Source organism: Harpia harpyja, chromosome 19 (assembly GCF_026419915.1).
Source record: "Harpia harpyja isolate bHarHar1 chromosome 19, bHarHar1 primary haplotype, whole genome shotgun sequence".
Lineage (NCBI taxonomy): Eukaryota > Metazoa > Chordata > Aves > Accipitriformes > Accipitridae > Harpia > Harpia harpyja.
The window spans coordinates 11440409-11455405 of record NC_068958.1 but is presented as its reverse complement, the minus strand read 5'-3'; the positions used below and the strand labels follow the sequence as shown (position 1 = coordinate 11455405).

The 14997-nt window shown below is 50.2% G+C and overlaps 1 protein-coding gene across 4 annotated transcripts in view; it reads left to right on the top strand.

Annotated features, from left to right (window-relative positions):
* The window catches only part of PNPLA7 (patatin like phospholipase domain containing 7), a 134000-nt gene extending 132551 nt beyond the window's left edge, over positions 1 to 1449 (top strand). For all 4 annotated transcript variants that reach the window (XM_052814281.1, XM_052814282.1, XM_052814280.1 and 1 more), the window contains one exon: positions 609 to 1449. In XM_052814281.1, the coding sequence (XP_052670241.1) occupies positions 609 to 689 (81 nt within the window). In that variant the 3' untranslated portion in view covers positions 690 to 1449. The remainder of the gene's footprint in view (positions 1 to 608) is intronic.
* Positions 1450 to 14997: the final 13548 nt, after the last annotated feature.

Here is a 14997-nt window from a genome sequence, read left to right as displayed (position 1 = left end):
AGGAACCACAATAAGCTGTGCAGGGAGATGGTGGAAACTCCATCCTTGCAGATACTTGAAAACCAAATAGATGCCCTGAAGAACCAGATCTAGCATTAGAGTTAGCCCTGCTTAGAGCAGAAAATTGTATTTTACCCTCCAGAGGTCCCTTCCAACCAAAGTTGTTTGATTCTGTGGGACATCAGGTCCACCCTGAGGAAAACCTGCACTGAGGCCAGACTTCACACAATGTGGCCCACAGCCTGAGAAGCAAAGCTCAGAATGGTCAGATCCCTGCCACTCTTACACTGGCTAGAGTGGCCAGCAGGTTTAAAAGGTGAAGCTGCCTGTTGTGCTGGACATGAACAGTTTCTCAGTGGGAGCATGTGAGTGGTTTGGGAAGGTGCCCGGCCTGTGTAGCTGCCCACGTGAGGATGTAAGGTGGCTTTGGTGCTTTGAGTGAGGAGCTGGAGTGATGGCATAAATATTTTGTTTGCTGGGCTGATCTCTGGTGGGTAATGGTTGGTGGACAAAGAAGAGGTGGAGGGGAAGAGGACAGATTTTATGCAGCTCAGAGAGGATGCTGAAGAATGAATTTGTGCTTATTTATTTATTTATTTCTCCTTCAGGATGAAGATATGCAGATAAGAAAGCGCAGGAATCTCCCCAATGTGGACAGCCAGGCAAGCAGCACAGGAGAGCCAGGCTAGCACTCAGAGAGTCTGACCTTGCTGGCTGAGAGCTACATCCCATTCATACTGACAGCAGCCATATTTATTTATTAAATATTTAAAAAAACCAAAACAACGTCTAGTTGAAATTACGTAAGCTTTCATCCTTCTCTAGACAGGGTATGGGGCATTCAGCTGCCAGCACTAAGCACAAATATCTGCATCACGCCCAAGTCCCTTTGGACCTCCCATGAAGGGTGGCTGATGTGTGCCATACTCCCTCAAACAGGTGCCAGTAGGAGTGGCCGGTTGTTAATCACTCTGAGACTGGCAGAGGGGAAACGTGCTGGGAACGTGCAGTTAAATGCTGCCTTGATTTTTGCCGCTGTATGTTCTAGTCGCTGTTTTTACTGCGAAGGCCCAAAGGATGACGGTATATTATCTTGCTGTGTGCTGAAAAGGCTCTGAGCAGCAGCACTAGAGAGAGGGAGGGTTTTGTGGGTCACAGCAGCGTTGCTTTCTTTTCATATGAATCAGGTAACTGTGTAATTAACTCCTCAGTGACTTTCAACCATGTACTTGTGAGCAGTGCTCTGACAGGAGCAAGTCTGAATGTATTTCACTTGAAATCTAAACCTAAGAAATCAATTAATGTGAACACTAGCTATAGAGCCTGTATCCTCAAGCCATCAGAGAACATTTACGGATGGATCATGGAACTGACACTTGGCGGGCAACTCCGGAATCACTACTTGGCTGTATTTGCCCTGTGAAATAAAGTTATTCTGCTGGATTGAAATGTCTGCATGGTTCTTTGTGTTGGGTCCCACAAAGAGAAAGTTGTCAATAACTAAGAGCCCAATTTGCCTCTGCTTATATCAGACTTGCAAAGAAACACATGCGGTTTTCAGTTCCTAACCCCAGCAGGAGTCACTCGGTGTATTGTCAGGCGTTGGAAAGAAATTTCCAGTGCTCTTCCCCCTTGAGGGCTGCAGCAGTTGATGTGAGTTGGACCGTGTTCAGAAGTCCCCCCGGTGCTTGCTCTTCTTGTCTCACATCTGTTGTTGCCGATGGCTCCACTTGGCTTGATAATCAAGCTAATTCTTGCTTTATGTAAACTCTTCTGCTCAGTGCTAGCACTAGGTGCTGTTGCCTTGAAGGGATTTGTCATCCAACCAGAGCACCGAAGACACTCCTCAAAGCTGCCTCCTTTGCTGAGCTCTCCTGGCTGTCTGATGTGAAGTGCATCAGCAGCCAGCGGTGTTGCCTCCAGGCATGACCAGAGCTGGGCAGCACAATGTTGAGGCCAGAAACGTGTTTGGTGGCACCACTGAGGACCATGGTGGTTGCAAGTACTGTGAAGTGTGACCTGTTTTCTGCGTTTAACCTCCTCTCCCATCTATATTCCCTTGTGGCACAGGCTCTCCATCTCTACCTGCCTGCCCTGCATCGTGTTTTCCTCCATCGTGTCCATGAATGTGCAGCCTTTACCCAGGAAGGCCGTTCCTCTAATACAAAATGATATTTTTAAGTGCCAGAGCTTCAGGTCAGTGTTTTGTTCACAGAGGGACTCCAGCCCTCCCCTTGGTGAGACCACCCAACCCGGCTGCACCTCCGGCAGGACCCAGGCCTGTCCAGAAGCGATGGAAGTGATCGGAGACCTTCCCTGCAAGGATCATCCAGATCTTTGATGCAGATTTTGGTTAATACGATTGTACAGAAAATGTTGCAGTTGCTGGAGGTTGTTCCCTGCTATTGGGAAGAATGAATTCTTACAAAGAAAACTTAAAAATGGCTTTTGAAGTGGAGGTAGAGCAGCCAGCAGCCGGGGGCTTTTGTGGAGGTACAGGCTGCCTGTTAGGCTGGAGAGATTTAATTTCTGTTGAGATTGGTTACAGGGTGGTGTTGGTGCCTGTTACAGGGAGGGCTTGTAAGCTGGGGACAAGCCTGGGAAGGCTGGGAGTGAGTTGCAGGTGAGTGCCCACCTTACAGTGCTCTGCTTTGTTTCTGCAGAGCAGCTCTGAGCAAACATAAGAGGAGCATGTCTCGTTCAGCAGCAGCACAATTCAGAGCTTTGTGTTTTTCTGATGAGAGGATGTAAACCTGATGTGAGCCCCTTCAACATCTGTATTTATAGGTGGTTACAGTACAGGAACCTTTCCCTGGGAAATGAGGAACAGGGCTAATCCTAGAGATGACCGAGGTCTTCTGATTGCCTTTACTGAGCTCATCCCAGGCCAGTGGTCTTCAGCCTTCGAAGGGTATGCTTAAAAGCAAAAGTACCTTCAGCAGAGGTTATATCTTTGCATGGAGCCTCCAAACCTCCCAGTGATGGATGGATGTGGTTTTTCAGAGACCTGTGTTGTGCTTCCCATAGCAGCAACCAGTTCTGCTTGTTCCCTTTGCCCCGGCTGCTGAGCAGTCTGGAGCAGGACGGGCACCACAGGTTGTTCTCCAGAAGGATGACAGGTCTGTCAGCCTGAACCCAGCTCTTCTTGTATTGCTCTGTGCTGTTCAGGAGAGCTCTTCCCCTCTGTTCAAACAGGTAATTAATTTCTGAGTTTGTTTATTTTAACTCTAAACTTCCTGGCAGCCAGACTCACTCCTGTAGCCTGGGTATGAGCCGCTGGGCTTGTGGCTGCATAGGTTGAAGGAGTTGCAGAAAACAGAAAAATACTAGGCTCCTGGGTGTGCTAATTAGAGCTTCTATATTTTTGTGCCCTGTTCCACAGGGAAATGGCACTTTAGTTCAGATGTACGAAGACAGAAGATAAACCTTTGATGTGAGACTGAAAATCTGTTCTAAATAATTGATCACAACTTTCCTCCCTAGCTGTGTTCTCCATAGCTGAGCCCTGGATGTTAAAACAATATTTTCTTCGGAGAAGAGGAATGTAAAACAATTATGGTACAACTTTAAAAGCAAAATTATTTTTTCCAGCTTGCTTTGCTGCTGGCTGTGGTCTGCCCAGCTGCCTGGTCAGGCAATGCAGGGTCCTATTGGTGGTTCAGCCCCATCCTGCACTTATACTCAGGTGCATCCTAATGATCCTGCACTCGCATGTGCAATTCCCCATTTGGAGGTTTTAAACAGTCCCTGCCCACTTAGACACCCAGCCCTGTGCTAAGGTGTTGGTGCTGGATCATCCCTTCATACCCCAGCCTCTACAGCGACAGTCCCGTTGCTGTTTTGCTAGAAACGCAGCAGGAGAAGGGTGGTTTAGAAGAGCCCAACTCTGCCTGTTTCAGCTGTCCTGGCCTGGGCCACCATCCTGCCAGTCTTTGCTGGCCCAGTGGGTGCTGGCTTTGGCTGGAAACCGCCTGCTGTCCCTGCAATTTTTTCATGCATGTGTTACATCCCCTAAAAGGTAAAGTCTGACCAGAAGCTGGATGAGTTTGGCCCTACTGGGGGAGAGAAAACAGCTGCTGAGACCTGAAGGTTTCATCTCAGGTGAAGAGGACACGGAGCTTATTCCCACAGCAAGCCTGATGCCAGCCAAGGCCAAACATGAGGTAGCAGGATTGGAGCGAGGTCCTGAGGAACCAGGGCTCTGAGTGGTAGCTGCAGTGGGAAGGGTTCCCCTCAAGGCCTTTGACTTGACACGTCTGATGGTTGCCAACTGCTGGGGGTAAAGCCTTGAATGAGCTTTCAGAGACACGTCCCAGGGATGGATTCACAGCAGGTCAAGCGCAAGTCCTGCTCGGTGGTGTGGGCTCAGCTCCTCCAAGCAGCCAGTGTGGAGAAGCAGGGTGAGAAATGCCCATGGGTGCAGCGTGTGCTGCCCAAGGGCTCTGCCAGTGACTGTGGCTGGCTGCGCTGAGGGGACAGACGTGCCCCAAGTCAGTGATTTGAGAACCAGGCGCCCGCTGGAGAGGGGAAGCCATGGAGGAAGGAGGGTGTTTGGAAGAAATTTGTATGCAGGACTCCAACACTGGCCCCAGTCCCTGCAGGGGAAGAGCTGACAGCGCAGCTGCTGTCAATGCCTGGTGAGGGATGCTGCAGCTGGGCTCTCCAAACCTCCTGTGCTGGTGAGCGGTGGCACTCCCATCCCCACAGGGCAGCACCTTGGGCCTGACCTACTGCAAATGGCTCAGTGCAAGTAACAAACCTACTTAGTTGCTTCATTAACGCGGCCTCATGAGTGGTTCAGCTCTTAAAAGGCAGCTCCAGTGGGGTTTGGGAAGAAGAACGAACCACTGTTGCCCACGTGGCAGCTGGAAGCACCTGTCCAAAATCTCCAGGAAGCCTTGCCCGGGGAAGTGGGAGAGCTTTGATCTTATGCTGTCCGGCTCTGGCTCGTGCATGGCTGTTTGTGATGGTTCCTGCTGCTACTTCTCAGGTTTCTCACCCTGTGCGGAGCCAGTTGTGTTCCTGCAGCCCCTCTGGGCTTTGCTCCTCTGGCAGGAACAGCCGGGGCTGCGGCGGGAACCTGCGATGCTCCTTCCCTGGCAGACGTCATTCTCACTGCGTGTTCTTCCAAAATTAATCTCATCTTATTTACCCGTGCTCCCCTGACCTCCTCCGACATGTGATTTTCCTTGCATGCCGCCTGAGGACTGTGTTTAAGCTGTCAAGATGCGGGGGCTTTACTGTGCCTCTGGGTTTAATTTACTGATGCTGTGAGTAAGAGCTGGTAATAAAATCAGCAAACAAGAAATACAGCAAATATTTGCCTCTCCCACAGGTGCTCCATGAGGCCAGACCGGCGCCCACTGCTGCCCACTGTGCTGAGAGCCCTGTTGAAACATGGCCACGGGATGCCACAGGACCATGGCTTCCCAGAGGAGCTGGGGCAGGATGCATTGGGGTGGTTAAGACATTGTTTGTTTGATAAATGTGATTTTGTGATGTTGCTTTTGCTGGCACTAGGGCATAGACTCCCACTAGTGGTCCCTTCCCGGCTGATGGCTGATTTCTCTCCCATTGGGTCTGGTGGGGTTTGTGTCCGTGCTCCTTGTCCCCATCCCCTCCTCGAGTCATGGAGGGTCTGACCCTCCTTTTCCCAATGACCTTAATTTGGGTTTTGGTATAAATAGTGCTGAAAGGTGCCAGGAGCTGGCAGGGCAGCCATGCCTGTGCCCATGTCCCACGCCTGGGAGCTGCCTTGGGAAACAGAGATGGGGTGCAGCTGCCTGCGGGCACCAGGTGTGAAAGCTGGGAAATGCCGGCATGTCTGGCTTGCTGCAGCCTGAGGACATCCGTGCTGGGCAAGTCAGCACTGCCAAACTTCCTTCCCTTACTGAAATCAAGGCTTTTAGGGGAAAATGTGGCACTAGCAATTGCAATAAAAGCATTGGCCTATTGCTTAAAAAAAATAATAATAAGGGAAAGCAAAACTAAAGCAGTATTAATGTTCATCCTAGTTTTAGAAGTGAATATACCATAAATCTATATAATTGTGTGTTGGGATTGTTCCTGGAGACACGCTGCACGCTGCAGGAGCAGCCCTGAACAGCATTCCGAGCGCTAGGGATGCACCTGGGGCCTGAGTGTTAGCGCAAACATGGCATTTTCACTGGTAGTTGACAGAGCCACTGTCACCACTTTCTGCTGCGGCCGGCACCCACAGGGACGACTCTTAATTAAGCCTCACTCTGTCAGGGGGGCTATGGACAGGAATGAGCTTCCTGTCACGAAGCAGCCAGGCCTTCAGCTCTGGAAATGCAGTCAGGTTTATCAGTGAGGAGTGACATTTTTGTCCAACGTGGGCTTGGCACAGAACTGTGCTGAGCTGATTCCAAGCCCCCCTGGATGGCACAGGACATCCCTGGCACCAGACAGAAGTTGGTACTGATGAGGTACAAACACTAACATAGCTGCTGGAAACACTTACTTTTGGAAATCTTGTCTTTAGCAGTGGAGTCTGTTGGGGACGACAGGCTTAGCAGCACCAGTGGGCAACGCTGTCCTCGCAGGAACGAGCACAGCTCTACATTATAGCATGCATGCAGTGTATAATTTGGGATCAGAAAGAACACCAAATGTGCATTAATTTTAAATGTACCATAAATGACACATTTTTTCCTCGAAGAAGGCACATTAGATGTGATGCACAGCCACAGAGGAATATGTTGAATAAGGCTGGTGCCTCACTTGAGCAGCCCTGACCTGCCCACGTGTCCCCTGGCAGGACAGGGTGAGCTCTGTGCTGTGCCTGTGCTTGAGAGCATTGCTGCTGCGTGAGCCACTTCAGGTGGTCACGCGTGGCCCCAAATGCTCCGTTTGCCCTTGGTGTTGACTGCCAGGGTGCTCTGCACCCCACTGGGCTCAGGGAGGCACAGCGGGGTGCTTTCTGGCACTGGCTGTGCCTGTGGCTGCATTTGCATCCGATATAATTTTTTTACTCTACCTCGGGCGCATGTGCGCCCTCTTCATGGGCTGAGTTGCGAAACTCTTTTTCCTTGCAGTGACTAACGGCTGCCTCAAGGTAGAGGCACTCCGTGGTAGGTTTCAGCCAGTCGCTGCCATTGCCAGAAGGGTTGTTGCTGCATTTTGAGTGAGAATTTGCCCAGGCTGTGCGGTGCATTGGCTCTTGCGTGGTTGGAAGTGGCGAGGAAGGACATGTGTGCCAGCTCTGTCGTCTTTGGCTTCATCATTCTCATCCTCAGTCCCGCCTTGGTGCTTTCCCCTCTCCCACTGGTGTGAGTCTGTTTCTCCAGCATGTGACCAGGCTGTTGCTGCTGTCCCTCTCCTGAATTAGGCACTGAATTAGCTGGAAGTGGCTGGTGGGTGACTTCTCTCCCTGCTGCAGAGCTGGGGGATGCCAGCCTGGCTCAGGACATCCCTTAAACTGCTGCCCCATGGCTCAGCCGCAGCACTAAGCCACCTGAGGGCTGTAAAATCCCTCCCCTCCGCTTGCTTCCTTGCTGGAAATAGAAAGCTTTTAATGAAGCAAAGACTGGAAAAGCTTTTAGTGTGGGGCTGGCAAAGTGGTGCACCCCCGGGATTTCAGGGGTAATGAGGTGGGAAAGTTGGCGAGGAGGAGGCCGTGCTGGCCTTGTGGATCAGTGCCCTGGCTGCATCGAAGAGCACTGGTGTGGGGCTGCCTGACCCAGCACAGGCACCTTCAAGGCTCCAGCTGGGACACCTACTTGGTAGCGAAGGAGATTCTGGTCCCCAAAAGCAGTGGGGATTGCTGAGCCTTGCAGGGGTTGTTGGGGTGAGCATGCCTCTTGCTGGGGCTCCTCTTCCACAAGCAATGAACCTTTCAGTGCGCTCCAAGTGTCAGGAAAGAGGTTTTCAAAGTGCCTAAGAGATGCCACATTCGTGGAGATAGTGTCTGCACTGTGGCCGTTCCTTGATGCGAAATGGGTGGTGGGAGGAGAGTGCTTCTGCTCATGTCCCTCACAGTAAAACTGGGGTGGCGAGTGGGGATTTAAAGCGCTGGCAGAGGATGGATGATTTAAAATAGCACCTGGCTGGTGTGGTTGGTAGCACCCTGTCAGCCCCCAGTCCTTGAGCACCAGGATTATATGGCCTCAGGGAGGCCATATATGTGCCATGGAGCCCTCAGCACAGCAGCTGCCGGGGGAGGCTCTACAGAAGGTCAAGGCAGATGGATCAGCTGCCGAGCGATGCTGGGACTGAGCTTGGTCCCTGCCGGAGCTGTGGGCAGGGTGGACACCAGAGCCTGGACATGAACTGTGCATCACAGCAGCTCCACTCCCCATCACTGGAGTCAGGCTGTATGGGGCTCAATAGAGGGCTAGCCAAGCTGGCTATACAGTTTGGCCAGCTGGGAAGCTTTGTTGAAGGCAAGTCCCTTGGGGACCCAAATTCAGGCTGCATCCGTGCCGGTCTGGGAGCTGCTGATTTTGCATGAGACAAGAAAGAAACAGAAGCACCGAGCCCCAACAAAAAAGGCTGTCAAGTGCCCACAGAGCAGTGCCCACCCATGGGCCCTGCACGTGTCACTGCTGCAGGCAGCCCTGGCTCCCACAGGACCCTCCTCCTCCTCCCCAAAATCTGCCCCTGGGTCAGCTGTGCTGATCTGCAGGGAGGCAAAGCACTGTGTGCCCTGGTTGCAGTGCCCTGGGGGAGCTGTTCCCAGGGCTGCTGGCATCCTCCCCAGCACATGGCTGAGCAAGGACCCAGCGGGGTGTGTGCTTTGCCTTGCCAAACTAGGTCACACCGTGAAATTGAGCGATGTGGCAGACAGAGCTAAAAATACTGGCAAAGCCGAGCATTTCCCCAGCAGCTGGGAAGGGCTGTGGCCTCACCGGGTCGTACTTTGGCTGTGAGGTGCCCTGATCCTGGCCCCATCCAAGAGGGTGACCGGGGCCCTTGGGCTGCTGGAGCCAGGGGTGATTTGGGAGCAGGTGATGCAAAAGCCCCTCTGGGGCTGCAGGTCCAGAATCTGCCCAAGAAAATACCTCTCTGCTGGTGGCATAAACAAGTCATCGCGAGGCAACTTGCAGCCGGGCCCCTGCTCCTTGCAGAGACTCTCCCACAAGCCTTGGATGGCTCATCTCCAGCTACCCTATCTGCCTCCTCAGAAAAACCACCTCAGCTTCCCTTTATTATAAATGTGTTAACAATTTGAGGCAGAAAATAATGTTGGGAGAGGAATGTAACCCAAGTGTGATGCAAGAGATCAGCAAACCAATTTTTTTTTTCTTGGGAAAGAGAGTGCTTTTGTTTTAGTGTCACACTTTCAGAGGGCGCCAAAAGGATGGGGACAAGTGGCCTGGAGTGTGCTGCTGGGACGAGCGTGGCCGGGTCCCTGTGCTGCTGTAAGGTAGAGCTGGCAGTAGGTTGCAAGCTGAAGCCTGTCCCCAGCTCCATGGCCTGCACCCCGTGGGGTGCCTGCAGCTCAGGGAGTTTGTCTATCTCCTCTTTGGGACTTTGTCTGTCTCCTTTGGGACTTCAGCTGTCTCCTCTCTGGCCACCGCTTGTTGCACTGCAGACAAGCACAGCCAGGACAGTTCTGCTTTTCTCATCCTCTGCCTCCAATTTCTGCACGTGGGGCCAGCGCTGTGTTGCTGGAGTGCTGCAAAAGCAACTGCCTCTGACTTTTACCTTCCCCGATGATGTCTAGATTTTTTGCATCTCATCTTTTCTGGATGAAACATTTCCTTCGTTCCTGTTTGAAAGCTGGCCTATTTTAATACTGCCAAGTGAAAATGGGTTTGCGCACAGAAAAGATCCCAGTTGCTCTGTATAACTTCTCTGCCATAATTATTCACTGCCAGTCCTCCTGCTTCCAGCAGCTGTATAATTTATCAGCTGTGTTTTGTGCTCATTTCTCAATCAATGATGAAAACATTGATTTGTGTCAGGCTGGGACCGACTCCTGCAGAATCCCTCTAAATCATCTCTGTTCACTGATGACTCCTTGTTTTGGAGATGGGTTTGCAGCTCTCCATTCATTTATTGTGGGCTTTATTGAGATTGTATAGCGCTAAATTTGTAATTAGGGTGTCATATAATATTAAGTCAAACATGTTGCCAAAAGCTAAGCAAATAATGGCTACATGGTAACCTTTATCTACAAACTTGTACTTTTCTCAAAGGATGAAATGAGGCTCATTTGACAAGACATTTTCCATTACACCACACTGATGGGTGTATTTTCAATCCTTGACTTCTATATTAATTGAATCTTCTGTGTCCTCTCCATTTTTCAATCTGAATGTCACGCTGGACTGACCAACTCTTAACCAGGACACCCGCTTCACCTGCCGAGCACCACGTTAGCATCCTGCCAAACTTGGCATCTCCCCAGGCTTTGAGCTTTTCAGCAGCGAGTGAACGCAGCTCAGCTTGGCAAGCTGCTTGCGGGCCCTCAGGTGCAGATCACGTGGATCTGCTGTTTTAGAAACTTCACAGATGTCACCCGAGATGCTCTCAGTTGTTACTAGACCAGAGAGTATTTCATCATCCTCATGTCTTACATTCCCATCCTTTCTAAATGCAGAAGAGAGACACACTGAGAGCTTGTCACTAGCAATATACCTCATCTAGGAATGCTGTGACTTCTCCGTGCTTGGAGATTGTCAGAATTCAACTGGGCAATCCCCAAGTGAGATGGTGTTGCTTTGGTATCGGTCCTGCTCCGAGCAGGAGGTTGGACTAGAGACACCCGAGGCTGCTCCTGACCAAAATCTTTTTATGCTTCTTTAAGTCTATGAAATGAACCTGCAACATAATTAATGTTTCTTTTGTTTCTACTGTATTTAGTGAACAACTTCTTATGGGTCATGGCTTTCCCAGGCATGGATTTTCCTCTGTCTGTTTTCCCTCCTCTATCTATATCTTTGCTTCATAGCTCCTTGAGGTGATTGCTGCATATTGATTAGTATCTATTACTTTCTTCTTCTTCTTCCTCATATATATATTGTCATTTTGCTTCCAGTTGCTGTTTTCAGGTTGTTTACAGGATGGGCTTTCAGCCAAAGTTATATTTTCCTGACTCTGCAATATTAGCTTTTCTGCCCTGTTGCAAGCTCTACTCAAAGAACTGCTGATTTCCTGCTCTACAGGGAGTGTTTCACCTTCAATTTGCTTCATGATTGTCACCATCTCCCTCAAGTTTGTGAAGCTGCTGGTTCCATGAGTGATGAAGAGACCAACAAGCCATACCAGTCCACGGGAGAGTTATGTGACTATGTAGCACGTTGGCAAAGCAGGCTGGAGCAGCAGTGCTGAGATTATCCCATCTGACCTGGTGCCCAAAGGAGGCTCTGCTCCAGTTGTTTACATCCAATACAGCACCTGAGCTGCTCTCCCCACACTGGAGCATCTCTGCTCTCCCTGGCAGTCTGTCGTACTGCTTCACTATCCTTAAACAGTTTTTCTTTAGGTCTAGCCTGAATTTCCCCACCATGGTTTAATCCCATTGCGTCTCACCCTGTCCTGCCTTCAGCCTTGTACACAACTGGATCGTGCTGCTGTGGCTCCCCCCAAGCCTTTAATTTTCTGGGGTGAATCAGTCCCACTTTCAGTCTTTGCTCACAGGCTGCACTTTTGCTCCCTCTGAGCTCTCTCCAACCAGCCCAAATCTCACCTGAAATGCTGCAGCCAGAGCTAGGCCAGGTCCTCCGGCTGGTGTTGTACCAGACCTGCGCAGCCTGTGCACAATGACACATTTCTGTATTATTTCTCATGCTGTGACATTCGCCGATTCTGCACAAGCAGAACACTTTTGGCTCTTGTTCAGCTGAAAATTTGCAGCAGCAGCATCCAGGTCCTGTCCTGCAGAATAGTGATGGATTCAGCTGCTGCCCATCCCAAGCTCCCTGCTGAATCTCACTCAGCACCTGTGTGATATGAACCTTTGAGGGCTGCTCTTCTTCCTCTCTGCAGGACAGCTTGGAAATGGGGCACGGGTACAGACAGCAGAACAGATAACCCCCTCCCACTGCATACACCGTAGCTACTCCTTTCCTGTGCCCTGGGCTATTTTATTTGCAGTTGTGGAATTTCTTATCATTGCCAACAGGGTCTAACCTAGAGGTTTTTTACTGCCTGCACCTTTGTGCGATGCCCCAGCTGAAGCAGATGGCACCTATTTTGCTACACCCTTACTGTGGCCAGGAGCTGCTGATGGCCCTGAATGCGTGTGCAGCCCTGTGTGAATGTCCCTGCACTGCCCAGAGCCACTTCTTGTCACTAGCACAGATGCAGGTAGGTACTTCAGGCCAGAGAGAGGAGTCGTGGAAAGGCCTGCAATGCACACAATATAGCAAAGCCCAGCTCTCCTCTTTTCATCACCTCACTTTCAGCTCCTCACTCCTTCTGCCACAATCATCGCAAACAGTTTCCTTCCACCCACCAAGAGGGAAAGGCTAAATGCATCCCTCCTCATCCTCCAGCTGAGCTTTCTGAGTCATCCTCCCTGTACATTTCTACCTGCTTCTCTCCTTGCTCCTTGGCCTCACTCTATGCAGGATCAGTCCCCACGCACACGACTGTTGCTCCCTTGTGCAGCCTCGTGAGGGGCAGAAGCACCGTGTCGGTGGGAGCTGGCCCTGCTGTGCCCAGGGCTGCATGGATTGTGGATGCTGCATTTCCAGCTCTGCCTGAGCCCTTTTGCCGACAGTAATGGTAAATGTGCAAGACAGCTGGAAATGGTTTAATTTCTGTGCCCAGCACCTTTAAATACAGCAAGGGTTGGACATGGTGCAGGGTAGGGTTGGAGCAGAGCTTCAGGAGTGAGATGTTCATAGGGACATGTTCACAACAAGCTCTCTTTTAGTAGCAACATTTTTTTCTTCCATCTTAAATATAACACAGCCACTTCAAACTTCATCTTTTCTTCTGCTGTATGGTACCAATGTCAGCACAAAGTCAGACTGTTATTTTGCCAAACAATGAAATACTGAGATGTGGATGGAGAAAAAACTGAGTAATCACTGAATCATTGAGCAATCAATTACCATCAGATCTGTTCCTGGAGCTGTTTCGGGAATCCCAACCTTGAGGAACCTCCACTGTAAGGGCACAGTCTTGCACCTCCACAGCTGCTGAACGGTGCTGGGGACCGTGGGAGTAAAATCTGTCTCTGGTAGGTGCAAAATCAATTTCCCTTCATTAGGAAGGTGGTGCAGCATGGGAACACGTCACTCTAGGGAGGGGGATCACCATCCAGCAAGAGTGTCACAACTTGGCCAAGCAAAGCTGCTCTAGTATAGGCGACAGTCCAGCTTCAAGCAGGCAGCAGGACAGGAGACCTCCAGAGAGCCTTTGCACCAGTGCTTCCACATTACTGTGGCAAAGTTAAGGAATCATTTCCCTGTATGAAATATCCATGTTGTTGTTTCCTTTGTTATTAGTGATTAGTTCTATTTATTGTAGTTTATTCTGAGGCACTGACTTATGTCAACTTGATTCCACTAATTTAGCCAGCAGGAGTGAAATGATGTTACTGTCCTGCTCAAATCCTCCCTCCTGCTATAGCCAATGCTCATTTGACTGTCAAGGTTTTTTTGTTTCTCTCTGCCTGCTGTATCATTTTAAGAAAAGAGGAGGAAAATACTATTATGCTGCTCTAGAAATGCCCACTCTCCTGTCAGCTCTCCTGACTCAGAAACATGATGTCTCATCCAGAGTCTTCCCCTCCTGGGCAGAGCGAGTTCTCTCACAGGGATTTAGAAGCACGCTTTTGAAATGATGCCACCCAAGGGATGGACACAGACTGCAGCAATCTCCCATGCTGGTGCTGTTTGCTTTGTTTGGGCTCTTTGGCAGCTCTGCTTGCCTGGATTGGTTTTGAACATTACAGACTTTGTGCACAGTTGCCCAATATTGGTGCTCAGGAGCTCTTGGGGTCAGTAAACGACCAGAAAACTGACTTGGCAGCAAGGAGCAAAGGCTTTCTGCTGGCACAAGATGGAGAGCAGGAGTGCATGGCTGGGAATGCAGGGAGTGGGAAGGAGCGATGGGAAATGCAGTGGCTGTGTTCAACATGGAGTTTGGGAAAGGGCAGAGTGATCTGGGAAAGGATGGAAGGGTCTGCATGGTTGGTGGGGCTGGATATGCTCTTGTCCTCCCTTAAGTGTCTGAACTGTATTGTTATTATCATTATTATTATTACTGTTATTACTTTATGAATTGGTGTGCATGCACATCAACAAGGGTATGCACGGGACTGAGTCTGCCTGGCTCCAGTCTACCTGGCAAAAGACATCGCTTGCATTTAGAAAATGATTTTAGCCTTCTTGGGCCATGTTTTAAGGCAGGTTTGTTCAATACTTCACATTTCAAGCCCTCAGTCCTGACTAGGCTTCCCATTTGTGACACAAATCTAATAAATAACAGGCATGGCTGAGTGGTGAGACCTCTTTGTATCTTGCATGTGAGCTTGTGTCACCTGGCTGTTGTAATGCCAGTGAGACCTGGATGGAGCAGCCTTGTCAAGAAGGTAGCTCAAGATTTCAGCCAGCAGAGTAATAGCTAATTGAGTGTATTTCAATCATCAGTTCCACAGAAGGAAAGTGAACTCCACAGAGTAGAAGGAAATTGCATCTTAGAGTAATCCGAATGTGGGTAGATAATTAGGCCTATATTTCATGGGAACATTTGCTGGGCAACATAATGAAAAGGCCAGCAACATAATTTTCTTTAAGTAGTGTGATGCCTCCCACTAGGGATGGGCCGTGCCAGTGCCGATGCTGCAGTGCAGCGCGAGCAGGGAAAGGCATTGCCCAGCCAGAGGGGCTGTTGCATGATGGTGCGAAGCAGCAGCCTGTCCTTCCCATCTCTAAAGTCTGCTCAGAGGAAGCTGCTAAGGCTCCTGCACTGCTCTCAGTAAGAAGGTGGCAAAATAAATCCCACAGCCTCATCACTTTCCCATCTCTCCAAACGGCAGCCACAGCAAAGTCTGTTCAGGTTGCTGTTGCAGAGCTG